The following is a 17583-nucleotide window of genomic DNA, read 5'->3' as shown; positions in this document are numbered from 1 at the left end:
ACAAAAATATAAAAAATTATTTTACACCTAAAAAAGGACTAATTGACAAATTTTCAAACTTAAAGTGATAATTTTACCTTCTAAAAAGTAAAACCTAATCATATTTTTATTGAAATTCGATTAGAAAAACTAAAAATTGAGATATAAACTAAAATTTAAAGACGCTAAAAATCAAGAAATAAACTTAATAAACTAAAACAACTCTAAAAACAAACTTTAAGATACTAATTTGTGTAAATATTATATTTGATCCCTTAAATTTTTGTTTAAAAGTATTTTAGTCTCTTAAATTTATTTTTGACTTTAGCATCCCTAAACTTTAATTTTTATCTTAATTTGGCCCCTCCATTTTCAGTCGAAAATATGGCAACAATTTGACTTTTTGGAGGGTAAAATAGTCAAATTAAGTTTGATTTTTTCACTTTAGTCTCTTAAGTTTGGTCTCAGTTTTGTTCCTCTGACCATTTTTCGACGAGAATATGGCAGCAGTTTGACTTTATGGAGAGTAGAATGGTCAATTTAAGCTTGGTTTTATCACTTTAGTCCCTTAAATTTATAAAATATCAAATTAGTAATTTTTTAGAAAGAAAACTATTTTTTTTTTATATGGTGAATGATGTATATCTTGTATGAAAAATGAAAACTTTAAATTCTTGTGAACATAATATTAACATATTGCTTAACTCAAATAAAAAAGTCTCTTTTTTTTCTTTCACTTTCAAAACTGACCAAAAAAATCAAACTTATAAATAAATTTTATAAAACTTATCTATAATAAAAAAATTTAAGTTGATTTTTTAGTCTATGTATAATAAAATTAAATCTTAATAATGTTATTAAATATTAATAGCTAGGGCTTTGAAGAAAAAGTTGGTGGATTGTACTTTTAATTAGATTATTTGATGAATTTCAAATATATATATAATTCATTAATTTTTTAAGAGGTTTCTTTTGTATATCTTTTTCTATAAAATATGACTATATATTTAGAAAACTTCTTAAAAATGAATTATATATATATTTGAAATCCATCAAAAAAATATAGTAAAAAGCATATTCTACCAACTTTTTGTTCGAAAACCCAAATATTTAATAAATATTGTTAAGGTTTAACTTTTTTAGACTTATTTTGAACTCTTGAACTTTTTTTTTATTATTTTTCTATATTAGATAAGTTTATGAAATTTATTCATATTAGTTTTTTTTAACTAAAAAAGAAACAGGCTGCTTATTTTAAGTTAAGTAATATATGATTATTATGTTCACAATAGTTTAAAGTTTTCATTATTTACATAAAATAATTACAAAATATTAACATAAAATAATATAAAAAAGTTACTTTTTTCATGTAAGAAATAATTAATTTGATAATTTTTTACAAATTCAAGGGACTAAAATGATAAAATCAATCTTATTAACCATTTTATCCTTCAAAAAGTGAAAATTTGGTCATATTTTCACCGAAAAATTATTAGAAAAACCAAATTGGGACAAGAAAATAAAATTAAAAAATATTAAAATCAAAATATAAATTTAAGGAATTAAAGTAATTCTAAACAGAAACTTAAGAGAATAAATATAATATTCAGCCTACTAATTATATAATAAGAAGGAATGAATTTAGGAATGAATTGTGGAGTTAGAAAAGGCGGCGTGCCCATAGAAAAAGAAAGGGCAAGTGAAAGCATTCATCGCGAAACAAGGGAACCTAAGCAGCTGTCAGCGGTTTCCCACTGCCGCCGCGCACTTCACTTCTGCAATCATCAGGTACTCTCTCTCTCTCTCTCTCTCTCTCTCTCTTTCTACATTTTCTTCAGAAATTTTTGCCTTTAATCATCTTAAACATACATGCTTAACATATTCACGCATTTTTCAGCCATAACCCCCTTCAATTAACTAGGAAAAATGATGGTGTTTTTATGTAATACAGGGCATCTTCTGCGAATAAATGCTTGGATTTGATTATGAGTCAAACCTTGAGTTCGTTATTATATCAAGATTTTGCTTTTTGTTTTTTCTATTTAGCTTTTGTAGTCTTCTAAATTTCTGAGGAAATTTTCCGATTATAATCTGCACTTGGGGTTGTAATTTCGTATTATTATTTTTTTTTCAGCATTTTTTTCATTTTGCCCCTATCCCCCTCTAATATATAAAATTAGCTGTAGGGTTTCCTCTGATTTCAAGTTTTCAGCTCGGAATTGTGGTTTTACATTCGTTTAATTTGAAGAATACTTTTTTGTGGATTGAGTTTCGCAGTATTCTCTTTCCACCTGACCTGACCACTGTGGTATTATGTCTATTTTATTTTCAGCATTTTTGTCTTTTGTGTGGTTAAGCAATTGAGTTATATTATGTTGGAATAGGAGGAAAGAAGAGCAAAAAGATTGACAAGAAGTGTGCATGCACCATTTGCTCACTCCTATCCTGGCCCTAACTTCTTCACTGAGTTTTGTTTGCAGATATACTATCTGATACTATGCTATTATCAAGTTTCTAATTAGCCCTTTTTTCTCAGCCATTCAAGAAACTATGTTGGCTGCTAAAACCCTCCCTCTCACATCCCCTCACTCAACTCTCATTGAAAAATCCAATGGTTTTGCTCTGTCATCCCGGACCACAGTCCCGTTCCTTAAATTCAAGCGCAGTAGTAAAACCACATGCATCAAATCATCTTTACAATCAGTAATAGCACCAGAAATTGATAAAGATCCCACCTCCGCCCAAAATCGAGTCAAGATTTTGTCTGAGGCGTTACCCTTTATACAAAAATTCCGAGGCAAGACTATTGTCGTCAAATACGGGGGAGCGGCCATGAAATCTGAGGTCCTCCAGGCATCTGTAATTGCTGATATCGTACTTCTTTCCTGTGTTGGCCTCCGTATTGTATTCGTGCATGGAGGTGGGCCTGAGATCAACCAGTGGCTTGGCAGACTTAATATCCAGCCAAACTTCCTCAACGGCCTCCGAGTCACAGATGCATCAACCATGGAAATTGTGTCAATGGTTTTAGTCGGTAAAGTCAATAAACATCTTGTAGCACTGATCAACAAGGCTGGTGCAACTGCAGTTGGGTTATCAGGAATTGATGGGCGGCTTTTGATGGCTCGGCCATCTCCCAATTCCTCACAGCTTGGGTTTGTTGGGGACATTGCCAGCGTTGACCCGACAATACTCCGCCCCCTCGTTGATAATAACCATATCCCAGTGATTGCCTCTGTGGCAGCTGATGTGACGGGGCAATCATATAACATTAATGCAGACACTGCAGCGGGTGAGCTGGCAGCTGCATTGGGGGCCGAGAAGTTGATACTGTTGACGGATGTCGCGGGGATCCTAGAGGACCGGAATGATCCTGAGAGTTTGGTGAAGCAAATCGACATTAAAGGGGTGAAAAAGATGATGGAGGATGGAAAGATTGCTGGTGGGATGATCCCTAAGGTCAATTGCTGCCTGAGGTCTCTAGCTCAAGGGGTTCGGACAACTAGTATCATAGATGGGCGGTTGAAGCATTCTCTGCTCCTCGAGATCCTCACTGATGAAGGAGCTGGAACAATGATCACTGGATAAATAATGCCTGGTAAAATAACAATGCCGCTGTTTTTATAATTAATCTTTTCGTGTTGTGTTTTCCAGTTCTTATATTGTGACAGATCTTTTGGAATCGATGCTAATTTTGGAGTACTAGTGAAGTTATGGAGTTTCATGTGTTCTGATTTTATGATTGATGCTCTTTTGTTAATGTATCTGTAGCGTTATCGTTGATAAATGAGGCGATTATGAACACGGAGTAATTAAAATGAAGCCTTCGTAGAATTTCAAGGTGTTTGCTTTAGAAAGCTTCGACATCGAGCAAAAATGTTACTGTTACCTGGACACTGATTCTCTGTTGGTGGTATTGGTTTTCTTGATAAACCCGATCGTGCAGGTAAGTGTCAGCGTAGGTGTTATTAAATTGAGTTAGCCCTGCTTTGCGCAATCTTCTAACTCATATTAATCAAACCCGCTTATATATGATAGAGTTTAGCATTCAAAGTGACCTCAATCCTGAATGAGTTCTGCAGCTGATTCTGAGTTTACTTGATTCAGCTCTAGTAAGCCTGTGTATTTGAGAATTGATGTGCCCTCTAGAAATGCAAATTTACACTTCCCCCAAAAATTTTTTGAAATTCCGCTAACACACTTTCGGAAATTTTTCTTTTACATCTGACCCTCTTCCGTTAAGATTTGGACAAAAAATGATGACGTTAGCTGAATTACATAAATTTTTAATTTTGTTTCTTATTTAACATTCTCATATATATTTTTATACTTATAAAGGAATATATGTAATATATATATATATATATATATATATGGAGTGATATTAACATCATTACATAAAAATGTTAAGTAAGGGGTAAAATTAAAAACTTATATAATTTTTTACTAATGTCAATATTTTTTGTTCAAACACTAATGAAAGAAGGTCATGTGTGAATAGTGAATTCTTAGAAGGGATGTAAATATAATTTTATGAACTTTTTTGGAAATGTATACTTTTGTATTTTCAAATGGAACTTAAGTGTAATTAAACCTAATTGATATTTTGGCCATAATGTATGACTGGATATCATTTTTAATTGTTCCACAAACACAAGAAAAGAACTTTCCTTTGATTATTTAGATCGTGCAGATTTATAGAAGTTTGCTTATTGATTGATTGGAATTGTTTTTCGGATTCACGGGGAGTAATATTAATGTTCTTTGTGTGCCCGAAAAAAATAACTAAATGCCATCAATGTATCTTGTCAAAATGGGAGCTAAAGTTATTTTTAGGGTAAATTACGACAATCACCCTTGAGGTTCGTTATAATTATGAAAATCTCTTTATTATTTGAAAAATCATAAACACCCTTATGATGTTTGAAGAAATTATGTAATCTGAGGTATGAAATTGTCATTTTTGTCCTTGCTGTATTTTTTTAAAAAGACTTAAAGCTTATATAAAAATCGAACATGGTGAATAAAAATTTTAAAAATTATAAAATTATAATTTTTAATCCATAAGGGCATTTTGATCAGTTCACCATAAAAAATGGATGAAAACCTAACGAGTTGGACTAATTGTTAGATTGCCTTTAAAAATCAGAGAAGTATTAGGGATCTTTCAAATATTGAGGGGGTATTTGTAATTATGCAAGATTTTTGAGGAAATCGTTGTAATTTACCCTTATTTTTAAATCTTATAATAGATAGAAAATGAAATCTTGAAAATGGTTTTTAAATATTATTTAGATGTTATTAATATCGTTATGATAAATATTACAGAAGATCTGTATTTTTCGATATTGTTAGCTAGAACTACTCCAATCCAATTTTATTCATTATTTACTACTAGCCAACTGTAAGCTCAACAGGACTTTGTTCATCAGGTTTTTGGGTGTCACTCTTATTTTTTTATTTTTGTAACAAAAAGAAAAAAAAAATTGTTTATCGGGCATGTCATATCAATTGAGCATACCTATCACCATCATAAAGTCTAAGACAACACACATTGTTTTTGTGAATCTTAAACGTAGAAAGTTCGAAAGGAGAACGAATTGAATTTTCCATTTCAATTATGTTACATTTTTTATTTTATTTTATATACACACACCATACTGTATTCAAATTACATTATGAATATTATTTTTATAAAGAAGATTTTAAATGAAAGAATTATTTAGATTATAATCGGATTTAATGTAATTTCTCTCTCTATAATATTGCAAATATATAAATTACCCTCCTTTGATAAAAAAAATAGCAATATACCTCCCTTTGCCTTTTAGAATGAAGTAATTTACCTCTATGTCTAAGGAAGTAAATTGCTTCATTTTAAAAAGTACAGAAGAATAAATTGCTAATTTATTTTTTTATAATAAGATGATTTGCTCATTTATAATATCACATGGAGATAAATTATATTTTTACCGATTATTATTTGGCTAGGTATTCACTCCCCCTGGGCAAGAAAAATTTCACGGCTGTCATCTACATGAGAAGAAAAATTAGAAATTGGGGAATATCAACAATTTCTTTACTTTCCCCATTACATTGCTTAAAGTAACTTTAATGATCGCCTTTCATGTACTAATACATCTTTATGATAAAGGAAATACTCTTTAAAATTTAAATTCTTCCCCCAATTTCTAGAGAAATTTGTGTGGTCCAAATAGATTTGTGCTAACATTTTACTAATTCTTTAAATTTACAAAATGTTAGTTTCAATGTTTTGGAACCCACACTCTTGTCAAATTGAAAAATTACGGATCATTAATTCAATCGTTGGGTCAATTCTGATCGGACTAATAATGTTATACTTATGTCATGAATAATTATTAATATTTCAAAAATAACATTAAATAATAAATTATATCAATATACTTAACAACTTATCTTTTTTTTTAAAAAAAAAAAATCACTGTTTTTTTTTTAAGTTAATAGTTCAATAAGATAAAGAATATAATAAAATAAATTTAATAAACTTATAAAGATCAAATACAAGAAATAATATTATACATTTTTAGGAATAACATAAAACTAGGATACTTAACAGAAATAATATACATTTCAGAAGAGAAATAAAGATTTTATCATGTGTCTACACTTGATTATTGACCCGATCGGTTCAATCAACCCAATACTGGGTCACACTGTTTGAACCACTGGTCAAACGGTTTTCATGAAAAAGAAAAAGTGATTTTTTAGCTCCTCTGATTTTTAGGTTTCAATCAGTCCGTGTTGTGGCCCGATCGGCGGTTCGAATGGTCCAGCCGTCCAGGTCAGGTTGGGTTTTAAAACCTTGGTTAGGTTTGAAAACATATTACAATTTGTCAATAAGCTTGGTAAATTTGAGGTCCCATGATTTTTCACTCGTGTGTTTAAGTTCTATTAATACGAGGGCATTAGTTTACTTTAGTAGTAATTAGTTTTCACTATAGAATAAGTATGAATTTTTATTACGGTGAAAGGTAAAAATTGTGGCAGATAATTTTTAACCACGATTGCGTACTGACTATTAGCTGTTATTTCTGCAAGCAAGGCCAAAATATTTACTATACAGCTGAAAATTGTGATAAGTATTTTGGTCATAGATAAAATCACGATGAATGTTGATTAATCATAGTCAAAATTTAAATTTTCGCATCAATTTTATGACAGTGATAGATAGTATTTATTTATTATAATTTTTAAGCCATCATAATTTATAGTATAGGAAATAATTATTTTTTTTTCCTAGTGTTTCAGTCTGCCATAATAATAGTTATATATATATATATATATTTGATATTGGTACCATTATTGGTTTGTTGATTTGGATAAAAATTTTCGTCCAATCACATTTTTTTAGGGCTCACAAGAAAAAAAAAAATTGTTATGGATCTTGACTAAAGTTTAGCGTGTCCTCCTAGAAATATGTTTTATACCCCCACAAACATTTTATTTGGATGATGTGACTGTTGATTAGTCATATATTGTCTTCTCAAATGAGATGCCTTCATATGTAAATATATTTCTTTTAATTATATAAAATTATAATTGTGTATGTTTCGAGACAATCACGATTTTAGAACAACGGCCAATTTAATTTGTTACTTTCTATTGATGCAGCATTTCAATATTACTTATATCAACAACCCCTGAAATTAAATCCAAATATTTTTCACATAACTTTGTGAATATCTAATTTAATAATTAACACTCATATTATTCATTTTCTTGCTAATTAATAATTTTTACAAGATTTGATAGGATTAGCATTCTCCCATAATCAAATTATTTTATTATATCTAAACACAAAGGACATAATATCCTCCACAATTCTTAATTTCAAGACAATCTTAGTCAATCAACATAAAAACTATAGTGTACTTCAGCTGGCTGTGTAGATTAATAAGATAAGCAATGATTCCCCTAAAATATCTCCACGCATCAATTAATGTTATAATACTTACTATTAAAACAAAATCCACCTTTTGCTGCTCCAATATATACATATATGAACAGATAACCATCTTATTGAAAATTTTATATTATTTAAAATTTATTTAATATTAATATCTTAATACGTTCCCGTCACGTGCAAACCTTACATATAAGAACTTTTATTTTATATGATTACTAATGAAATCCAATTTTTGCCTGACTCTAATATTATATTAAATGATAATTTTAAATTTAAAAAATCATTTAATATCAATATTTTAACAATATATATATATATATATACTTGTAGCACTGATAGACGATGAATATGGTGCTTTCCTTCTCAGACTCCATTCATGTGGGGTTCATTGGTTGAGCATTTCTGTGTTATCTCTTACATTTTTCTGTCCAGTTTAAGGTTGAGGATGGAACATAAAGAAAGTGTCATTAGCATATTTATTCTTTATACACACACACACACACACACATATATATATATATATATATTTTAGTTTTTAAAATTCTTTTTCTTTTTACTTTTTGTTCTAAGTCTTTTTCTTGGCCTTTTAGTTTAAAATTCAAGTCAAATGAGTCAAAAGTTTTTGTGGATACGCATCTTACACAATTTTATTGATCATAATTAGATTAAAATCAATATAATATAAAAATTATATTAATGAGAGAATAATAATTTTAGTTTATCGTTATAGGTATATATATTAAGTGACAATTATTTTAATTTTATCATAATAAAATTGTTACGACAAAAAATACGCATAGTGACAATGACAACATAAATATATTGACGATAATTATCTGTTGTCGTCACTATATATTTGTCATTAATCGTTTTTAGTGATTTTTTTGGGTAATTTTTTTTGTTGGTTCTGGACAGTGATCATTTTTACAAAATAATCATCGTATCAAAATTATGAAATAAACTATGATAAAATAAAATAATTAGTGATAATATTAAAATCTTCACTTTTGTCTCTAACTTTGTCCCTTTGTGCAGTGAAGAAAAATGAGAGTATCATCTGCTGCTTTTTCCTCAAAGAATAAAAATAATTAAATAAAGAAAAGAAAGGATGTGACGCCCCAAAAATTATAATATTTAATTGGGAGACTAATTGGTAAATTTTTATGAAACTTGGTTAATTAGTAAATAAGTTATGTTCCATAATTGGAATATAATAATACTTGAATGAATTAAATTGGAGTTCGTTATAATATTTTGGGACAATTTATATTAATTAAGAAAATTATGAAGGACGTAAATGGTATTTTGAGAAAAGTTTAATTAAATAAATAAAATAATAATAATATTATATATATAAAAATAATATGTATATATATATATATATAAGTAGAGAGAGAGAGAGTTGAGAGTGGAGGTGGGGCCCAATTCCCACCGCCTCACTCCCTCTTTGCCTTTTTTTTATTTTAGTTTGTATGTTGTTTTTAATATACACACAAACATATGCACATACAACACACACAGCAAATTGCAATTTTTTTGGCGAGAGAAGAAAAACAGACGGAGGTAAGAAAATTGCTATTTTAATTTTTATTAATTTGTGTAATTATATTATTTAATTAGTTCATTTATTAAATGTTGATTATATTAAGTGATATACTATTTAATCGGAGTACTTTATGATTTTAACTATTTAAATTAGTACCGACTTAAATACCAAAGCGGATATAAAAATGATATCGTTGGTTAATTAGATTATTAAATTTATTAGATTTGAATGTTGCTATAGCCAATTTATGTAATTCCATCGGAATGATTAACCAAATACGCAATTCTATGTATTATTGCTTAATTAAATTATATAATAGCGAGAAATTGGTAGAAAATTCATGGAAATATTCCAAAAATTATATTTAATAAATGGTATGTTAATAAAGAGGAAAAACGAAGATTTGTACTTCGATAGAAGTGGAATATTAAAGAATTATTAGATTTGTACAAATGATAGTCAATATTATATTTAAAAGAAATTACGATATTCTCGATATATTAATTGTACGTGGTATAACTCATTATAGGATACAGGGGTAAAGTGAAAAGACCGAACCACCACCTATTGGATAGATAAAAGCGTTGTAAGGTCGAGGTAAGTAAATAATTAGTATTATCTATATATGTTCTTTTTATTTGTGGTATTACTATTATATGACTTTGTGGTTCATGCTGATATTGTTTTATCTGAAAATATATGCGTGGTGAATGATTTGATTTGATTGAGGATACTGTGTACGTGGAATGCGAAGATACGTTGAAATATCATGTTTGTTGTATGTTGTGTTGTGGGTGTCTGAGAATGAGAATGTAATGATATATTGTTTTACGTTACTAGTTGCTTACAAGAATGGTGATATGTGGAAATGAGGGAGTTGTGGAAATTGAATATAATTGTGGCGTGAATACCCCTTGACGTGTTGAAAATGCTATGTGCGAAAAGAAAGTGCTATGTGCGAAAAGAAAATGCTATGTGCGCAATGAAAAGAGCTTTGATGCGATGCTATGTGCGAAAAGAAAATGCTATGTGCGAAATGAAACAGCTATGTGCGAGATTGATGAGCCGGCTGTCAAGGGGGTTCACTTGAATTTATATAACGGTGAGATTGAGTTGGTGGGAAAAACACAATATCACCTTCTGGTAAGCAAACTAGGAAAAATGGAGTTTGGTTGGTTGTCTTATTATGAGATAGTCATGTGGTGTAATAATGTTGATTATGTTGGAATTAAATTGACTGTATTCCATTCGTGTTGTTTCTTTATCTTGTTTGGGCTATGGTTGACATGCATATATAGATAGGACTGGTTATTTGCTTACTGAGTGGCAGGCTCATTCCCCTGCTGATATTTTCTTTCAGGAATAGACTTTGAGGTGTCTGACAGTTGAAGAATAGGTCCACACGCTATACTCAGGCAGGTCGGGCCAGTATGCAGTTTTCTCCTCTTAGTCAGTTAGAGTACAACTCACATTTTGTTTGTACAGAGAGAACATAATTGTATGGATTACTTGTGGTGAATTACCTTGTGGTGTTTGATATGTATATATATATATATATATATATATAATATTGTAGGTTGATAATACTTGCTATGACATGTTGGAATTACGTATGCAAATTTATATATATGAACATAGGGATTACTATAAGTATGAAGTTTAGGGGAGATATAGCTCTTGTAGCGAAGGGGGTGCTACAAAGGATCAATCTACTCATGAATTTGACTCTCTTTCCCTTTCTGATTTTATCCACAAAATTAAAGAACTCAGAACATTATTATGATCGTTGCACACACAAACCAGATATAGATTTCTATGATCAGTTCAGAAAAGGACGTTTAATTAATGGAAACAATGTCACTACATTAATGCTCATTATAATTAAATCCATTATTAATTTTGTCACGCCACCAAAAGTTTGAGTAATTTATAAAGTTCCATGCATTCAAGAAAATAGTTGAAATATTTTCATGCAAAATTCAGCGTCGAATTAATTAATAAATAATCTTCTCGTTGCTAATCTATATTATTTAAAAAATATATTTTAAATTGTTCGTTGCTGAATTTGTTGGCAAATATTTTTCATTGGTAGATTCATTGGCAAGAAAATTTATTGTAATATATAATGTAGATTGACATTGAAAATTTTACTTACTAATTAACTCGGCGCTGATTTTTTTCATACTTATCGAGCCATTTTCTTATATTGTCCTCGCTATAGCCATGCGTTTTTTCTAAACAAAATTGCGTGCATGGCTCATATATATATAAAACAACGAATAATACATCACGTAGTGGGACATTGATCCCGTCACATCGTATTAAAAAATGTGAAATACACACACACATCTCCAACTCATGATTAATCAAGCAATTATTGGTTAAGGCGCCTCTAATTAATACCATCACAACATTAATCCAATTTGACTCTTGAATTGAACATGAATGGCTAATCCTACTTGAGTGGACTTTCCTTTTACAAGAATGTCTTCCAAGTTGTCCCTCTTACATCTCAGGTGAGTGTTGAGTCAGACAACATTTTTATCACCTATATACATACACATTTTTTCCATTTAGTCCTTCATAAATTAAATGTGGTTCAAATTTTCCAAACATTTTGAGGGTTTCACTTAATTATTACAACATTTTAATACACTTTGACGTGGACGTTGGCACCATTTTTTTTTCCTCAATATATATATAACTGCTGAATCATCATTAATCAACAGCCGTACAGCTGAAAGAAAACCTTAATTATATATATATATATATACACTTAGGAGTACATAGTTGGCCCATAGATGCTACCACTTTAATTTCCACCTAAGATAGTTTCTAAAAAGAAAATAAATAAATAAATAAAGAAGAAGGGAAAAAAGAAAGAGAGAGAGGAAAGGCTTAATCAATCCCATCTACTATATGACACAAATCTAGCATTATACTAATTGATTTTGGTAGCTAATTTTCATAATTTCGAATAAAACCTTCTGGCTGCAGTGGTTCCATCCTTACAACGACTTCTTGATGTGGTACCGTAGCCGACGTGCTAGCAGCCTCCACAATTTTGTTGCAAGTTTCAATGAGGCAGTGCCTGCAAGTAGGGCAGGACGAGTGCGAGTTGAGCCACTTATCGATGCATCGCACGTGGAAGCCGTGGTGGCACTTAGGTAGAACCCTGACGCGTTCACCGGCCGCGAAATCCGACAGGCAGATGGCGCACTCGGTGTCCAGCCCTGGCTGCTTGAGATCAGCTGCATAGCTTATGACGGGGAATGTCTTGAGGGCCTTTTTCTTGATGCCCGTGTTGGCTAGACGGGCGGATTGGCCGGTTTGGCTGGAGTCGGCTGCCACTAAGGTTGAGCACCTTAGGGCACATCTTATTATGGAGTTGAGGCCAAGTGAGCAAATTAGGGCGCATAATAGGACGGATAGGACCATGACGACGTTGGTGTCGAAGGTGTTGGTATCTCGAAGTTCTGTAGGGTTATTATGGGATGCGGGTGGTGGGGCTGGGTGGGGAGGAGAGTTGTATAAAGGGTTGTGGAGTAATAGTCTTCTTGGGTGGAAATTGTTGAAGATCATCAATTCTTCAAGTATGGAAGTTGAGAATGAGGAGAGTGAAGTGGATGCAGCCATTGTTTGGTTTGGTTTCTTGGAGATAATTTTCCCTTGGAGGTGGTTGTGAGTGTGTGGATTTATAGGAAGAGAAAGCAAGTATTGGTGGGGTTCAACTTTTTATAGTATTCATTAAATAATAATGTACCATAGTTGCCAACTCTTCATTATCATATGTTTGAGATACTCCCCAAGTTGAGGCCACCTCGAAATGTCTTTTAAGAAATAAAAAGGGATTAATGAAAATTTATATTAATTCTCTATGTATATATTTGCATATTTTTTAAAGTTATTTAATATAAATTATATATATTATTTTTTTATTCAAAATTCTTATAAATAAACAAATTTGTAAAAGTATATACAAGATGATAACTTAATACAAAAAGAAAAACACTAATATATTAGGAAGATAAAAGTATCCCATCCGGAGAGGAAAAAAATAATATGAAAATTAATTAAAAATAAATATAAAAATTGCACTATAAGGAAATGATTCAATAACTACGAAAAAATTAATGCTGAAATTAGAGTCGAGTTAATTATTCAGTAAAATTTCTTGTATTAAATAATATAGATTAGCAATGAGAATTTTACTTATTAATTAATTCAATGTTATTTTTTCTCGAAATATTAAACCATTTTATTGTAGTATTGATGAACTAAAACCAATAGAAAACAATAATACCCACATCAAATAAGTGAGAACCCTATTCATAAAATAGCTTCAAATTTAAAAAATTTATACTTATATATATATATATATATATAGAGAGAGAGAGAGAGAGAGAGATTTATGTGCAACTTAAATCTGAACAGGTTGGAGAGGAAATCTGTGACAAAGTCTTAAAACAATGACAATACACATTCATTCATCTCTCAGATGAATTTGGATCCTCCACTATGTCTTTTCTATTTTAATGTGGAGTGTCTAATCCAACCCCACCACTCTCTGCGAACCTTACATCGCCATGTCGGCTTCTCTATCTCTTTCCTCAAAATGCTGTCTGGGGCCCGGCCGGACTCTTGAGAAGGGTCCTTGAAGTTTCCTGATTTTGATAATGTTGTACTAAAATTATACATTAATATATATTTCATTGTTGGCTGCTTTTTTCCTCGTCCAATGTCCCGACTGCCAGAGTGGAAATTAATTCAGACTTAAGTTTTTAAATGATCCCCAGCTTGCTTGTCTGATTTCCATTAACTTTGATGCAACAGATATAAAGGGCTGCACAAAAAGTGGAAAAGGTTTACCAATTCTTTACCTACGTACCATCATTTAATTTCTCTTTAACATAACATCTTTGCTTTAATTACTATATTGTTTCCCTTTATTCCATCTCCAACTTTGTCTTGTTATGTTTATTTAAATTTTTTTCCCCTGACTTTTGAGACTTTTCGCAGGTATTGTATGTTAATTAATTCATACTAAAATTTTGAATTTTTGTGGGCGTTACGTCAAATATTTATGTAAATGACTATAATTGTATAATTGTTAGATGAATATAACTGTATTGTATCCATCATATGTTATATTTAGCCACCCTCACAAAAATCACAGATAACAACCATTGTGTGATCGTGAACAATAACTATTTGCTACTGCTATTTATTATTAATCATAATAATTAACTATAGTTAAATATTATAATTCTTATAGTGGCTTCACTAATCTGAAATCCATGATGCATTAATCACTGCTACAATTCATATATGTGTCTAGAGATTTTCTTTTCTTTTTTCTTCATCATTAATTAATATAATTCATGTTCTTCTAGATTAAAGTTACTGTACGTAATTGGTACTTAATTTATTACAACTGAACTGATCTACTTAAGTGTGAAAATGGTCCCATAACGATCCGTTATAATCTTGTCCCTCTTACGACAAAACAGCAAAGACAATAGTACTGATTAATTAGCCACAAATTACAATTGTAATCCAAAAGGGTTGATATTTAATTAATTTCTTGTGGCTTATAACTAAAGTTAATTACGGTATGTACTTAAAACATTAATTAATTAGATCCTCAAAATTCTCAATAATTATAAACAATGAAACAACTTGGTCCGATCTGCTCCCTATCGGGAGTCGTATAAGGTTAAAAAGGGCTGATTTCCTTCAGTTTATCTTCATCAAAGTTACATGTAAAAGTACTTTATATCATCCTATGACGCTGGACATAATTATAAGTTGGATTAAATATATTTTTGATCCCATAACTTAAATCATTTGATATTTTGTCCTTTAAACTTTTTAAGATTACATTTTAGTTCTACATCATTTTAATTTTTAAAATTTTAGTTCTTTTATCTGTCAGAGTTCACCTCCACCAACGAAAAGGATGAACTCCGGTGAAAAAAGAACTGAAATCAAATATTAAAAAGATGTAAGATCAAAATAATACCCTAAAATGTTAAATGACAAAAACATATAACAGCATAAATGGGACTAATAGGAACAAAAGTCCTAATTTTAGAATATCACGTGAGAGGCACATGTATTTTTTCAATAAGAATGGTGAACTCCAAAAAAAAAATGACTAAAATCATAAAAATTAAAAAAAAATATAGAATCAAAATTCTACCCTATCTCTTTGTTGGCAGCTGGATTACATTACCTACGAGAAAGGACATTAATAAATTAATTAAGGTTGTTTGCATTAATACTGCAATTATTAATTCAATTGATCTTAGTGTTTAGTGTTTGATTATTCACGTGGTAGATTTTGATTGCAGGATCCTAGATTCCGATGTTTCAAGGATCTTTTGTTATCTCATTGACCTACCCGATTATGTCAAGATCATATAATAATTTTAAGTTTGTAACCTTTTATGATGTTTTGATGGGTACGGAAAAACACGGATTGAATTTTTTGTTATAAACTCTATTCTATCTTCTATCCTATTCGATGTATATAAATTATGTGTACAAATATGATATCATGTATTTTATTTAAGAATTTTTTTTTATATATGTGACGTGTGTATGTCGAATGGAGTAGAAGATGTAATAGAATTTACAATAGAGAATGTTGTTCGACAGACGTACATGAAAATTAGCAACTAAATCGTTAAATGATGATGGAGAATTTTTATTTTATCATAATAATAAATTTCATGATTCTAACTCCTTGTCACTGGTAGGACTTAGTGACAAAGAGTGGTACATGAAGTTGACACTAAAAATAGTTAATGGTCAAAATGGTGAAGCTAGCTGCCTCCCAATTAGTGGTCAAAATGCAACACTTAGGAGGAACTATTTTGACATTGGGTTTAAAAAGGCATCGATCAATTTGATTTGTAACTATTTGAAGGGTAATTTAGTCAAATACTCATTTTGAGTGGACCTTTTTTGATAGGAAAAAGTGATCGGAATATGCTGAAAGGATGAAATTGCAAAAAAAATAAAATAAAATAATAGCTTAGAATGTTCTTATAGTACGCATAGGTCGATGTAAATAAAAATTGGGATAAATTATCACTACTTTTTCTTAGTTTTGGTATAATTATAAATACCTCTCATGTAAAAAATAATTATGTTGTCCTTAGATAATGAGGTAAAAATTACTAATTTACCCTTATTTTTATTTTTTTAGAAAAATAAAACATTTGAAAGAAATATAAAAGAAAACTTTTGAGGTGGGTAAAGTAAATAATTTGTTGAGATATTAGTTCATAAAACATACTTTGTCAAATTCTGAAAAGTATATGAAATTATATATCATTCATAATTTAAAAATGTATTTTGGGCAGTTCACTACAAAAATTGGATAAGAACATAACGGAATGAGCTCGTCGTTACGTACGTTAAAATCAGGGAATACTTATAAATTTTCGAACAATAAGAATATATTTATAATTATATCAAATTTTAAAAAAATTGGCTGCAATCTATCCTAAAAATTACACTAATTATGATTAGTTATGAGTTAAGCCTTGGGCATGCATTGTTGGTACAAAAGGAAAAACCTTGTTTCATTTGATCAGGATCATGAATCCATACAACAATCATAGGCAGTAGTTGGAAACATTCAATATTGATAAATCAAAATTAAAATAAATAAATATATTATAAGATCCCAACATCGAAGCATGTGCATGGGATGAGGCTCAAAGCACCAAGTGCCTCAACTAATAAAAGCCTTTGAATAAGACCCCTTTGAGCCCATATATATATAATCATGAGAAACTCATTATTCTTTTCATGTACATTATCACAAAAGTATACATAATTGATAGGGTCCCATATGCATATCCCCATGTTAGCACATTCCTTTATAAACATTGGAGAGTGATACTAATGGCCTCTCTCACTTTCACACACTACACACAGTGAGATAGATGATGGATTTTGGTGGTGGGACAATTGCAAATATTTAGTTAGTATTATATTGTTTTCACCATCTTTGGGTTGTCAGAGTAGTTTGTATTAGATTAATAGTGTAGGCTAATTCTATTTTTACTTTGTGTTATTGAAGTCCAACACTGTTCAT

At 30.2% G+C, this 17583-nt stretch overlaps 2 protein-coding genes and 1 long non-coding RNA gene across 4 annotated transcripts; 2 read left to right on the top strand and 1 right to left on the bottom strand.

Annotated features, from left to right (window-relative positions):
- Positions 1-1626: 1626 nt before the first annotated feature.
- NAGK (N-acetyl-l-glutamate kinase) lies at positions 1627-4042 on the top strand. Of its 2 annotated transcripts, XM_011101489.3 has the most exons (3): positions 1627-1767; positions 2516-3577; positions 3751-4042. In XM_011101489.3, exon 2 carries the CDS (start codon positions 2530-2532, stop codon positions 3565-3567), a length of 1038 nt encoding a protein of 345 aa, XP_011099791.1. In that variant the 5' UTR covers positions 1627-1767; positions 2516-2529; the 3' UTR covers positions 3568-3577; positions 3751-4042. The 2 variants fall into 2 exon arrangements, with proteins under 2 accessions (XP_011099791.1, XP_011099788.1); XM_011101486.3 differs by lacking the exon at positions 3751-4042 and having other exon boundaries at positions 2364-3718.
- A 5306-nt stretch (positions 4043-9348) lies between these two features.
- On the top strand, positions 9349-11057 carry LOC148786984 (uncharacterized). The gene is made up of 2 exons (XR_016067466.1): positions 9349-9490; positions 10003-11057. It is a non-coding gene; the product is annotated as an uncharacterized LOC148786984 (long non-coding RNA).
- A 1154-nt stretch (positions 11058-12211) lies between these two features.
- On the bottom strand, positions 12212-13153 carry LOC105178119 (RING/U-box superfamily protein). Its single transcript, XM_011101490.3, has one exon. It carries the CDS (start codon positions 13107-13109, stop codon positions 12432-12434), a length of 678 nt encoding a protein of 225 aa, XP_011099792.1. The 5' UTR covers positions 13110-13153; the 3' UTR covers positions 12212-12431.
- Between the last annotated feature and the right edge of the window lie 4430 nt (positions 13154-17583).

The sequence above is a fragment of the Sesamum indicum genome, linkage group LG9 (assembly GCF_026168435.1).
Source record: "Sesamum indicum cultivar Baizhima isolate 11 linkage group LG9, ASM2616843v1, whole genome shotgun sequence".
NCBI classification, from domain to species: Eukaryota; Viridiplantae; Streptophyta; class Magnoliopsida; order Lamiales; family Pedaliaceae; genus Sesamum; species Sesamum indicum.
Note: the sequence above shows the minus strand (reverse complement) of the source record. Positions and strands in the feature narration are given on the sequence as shown.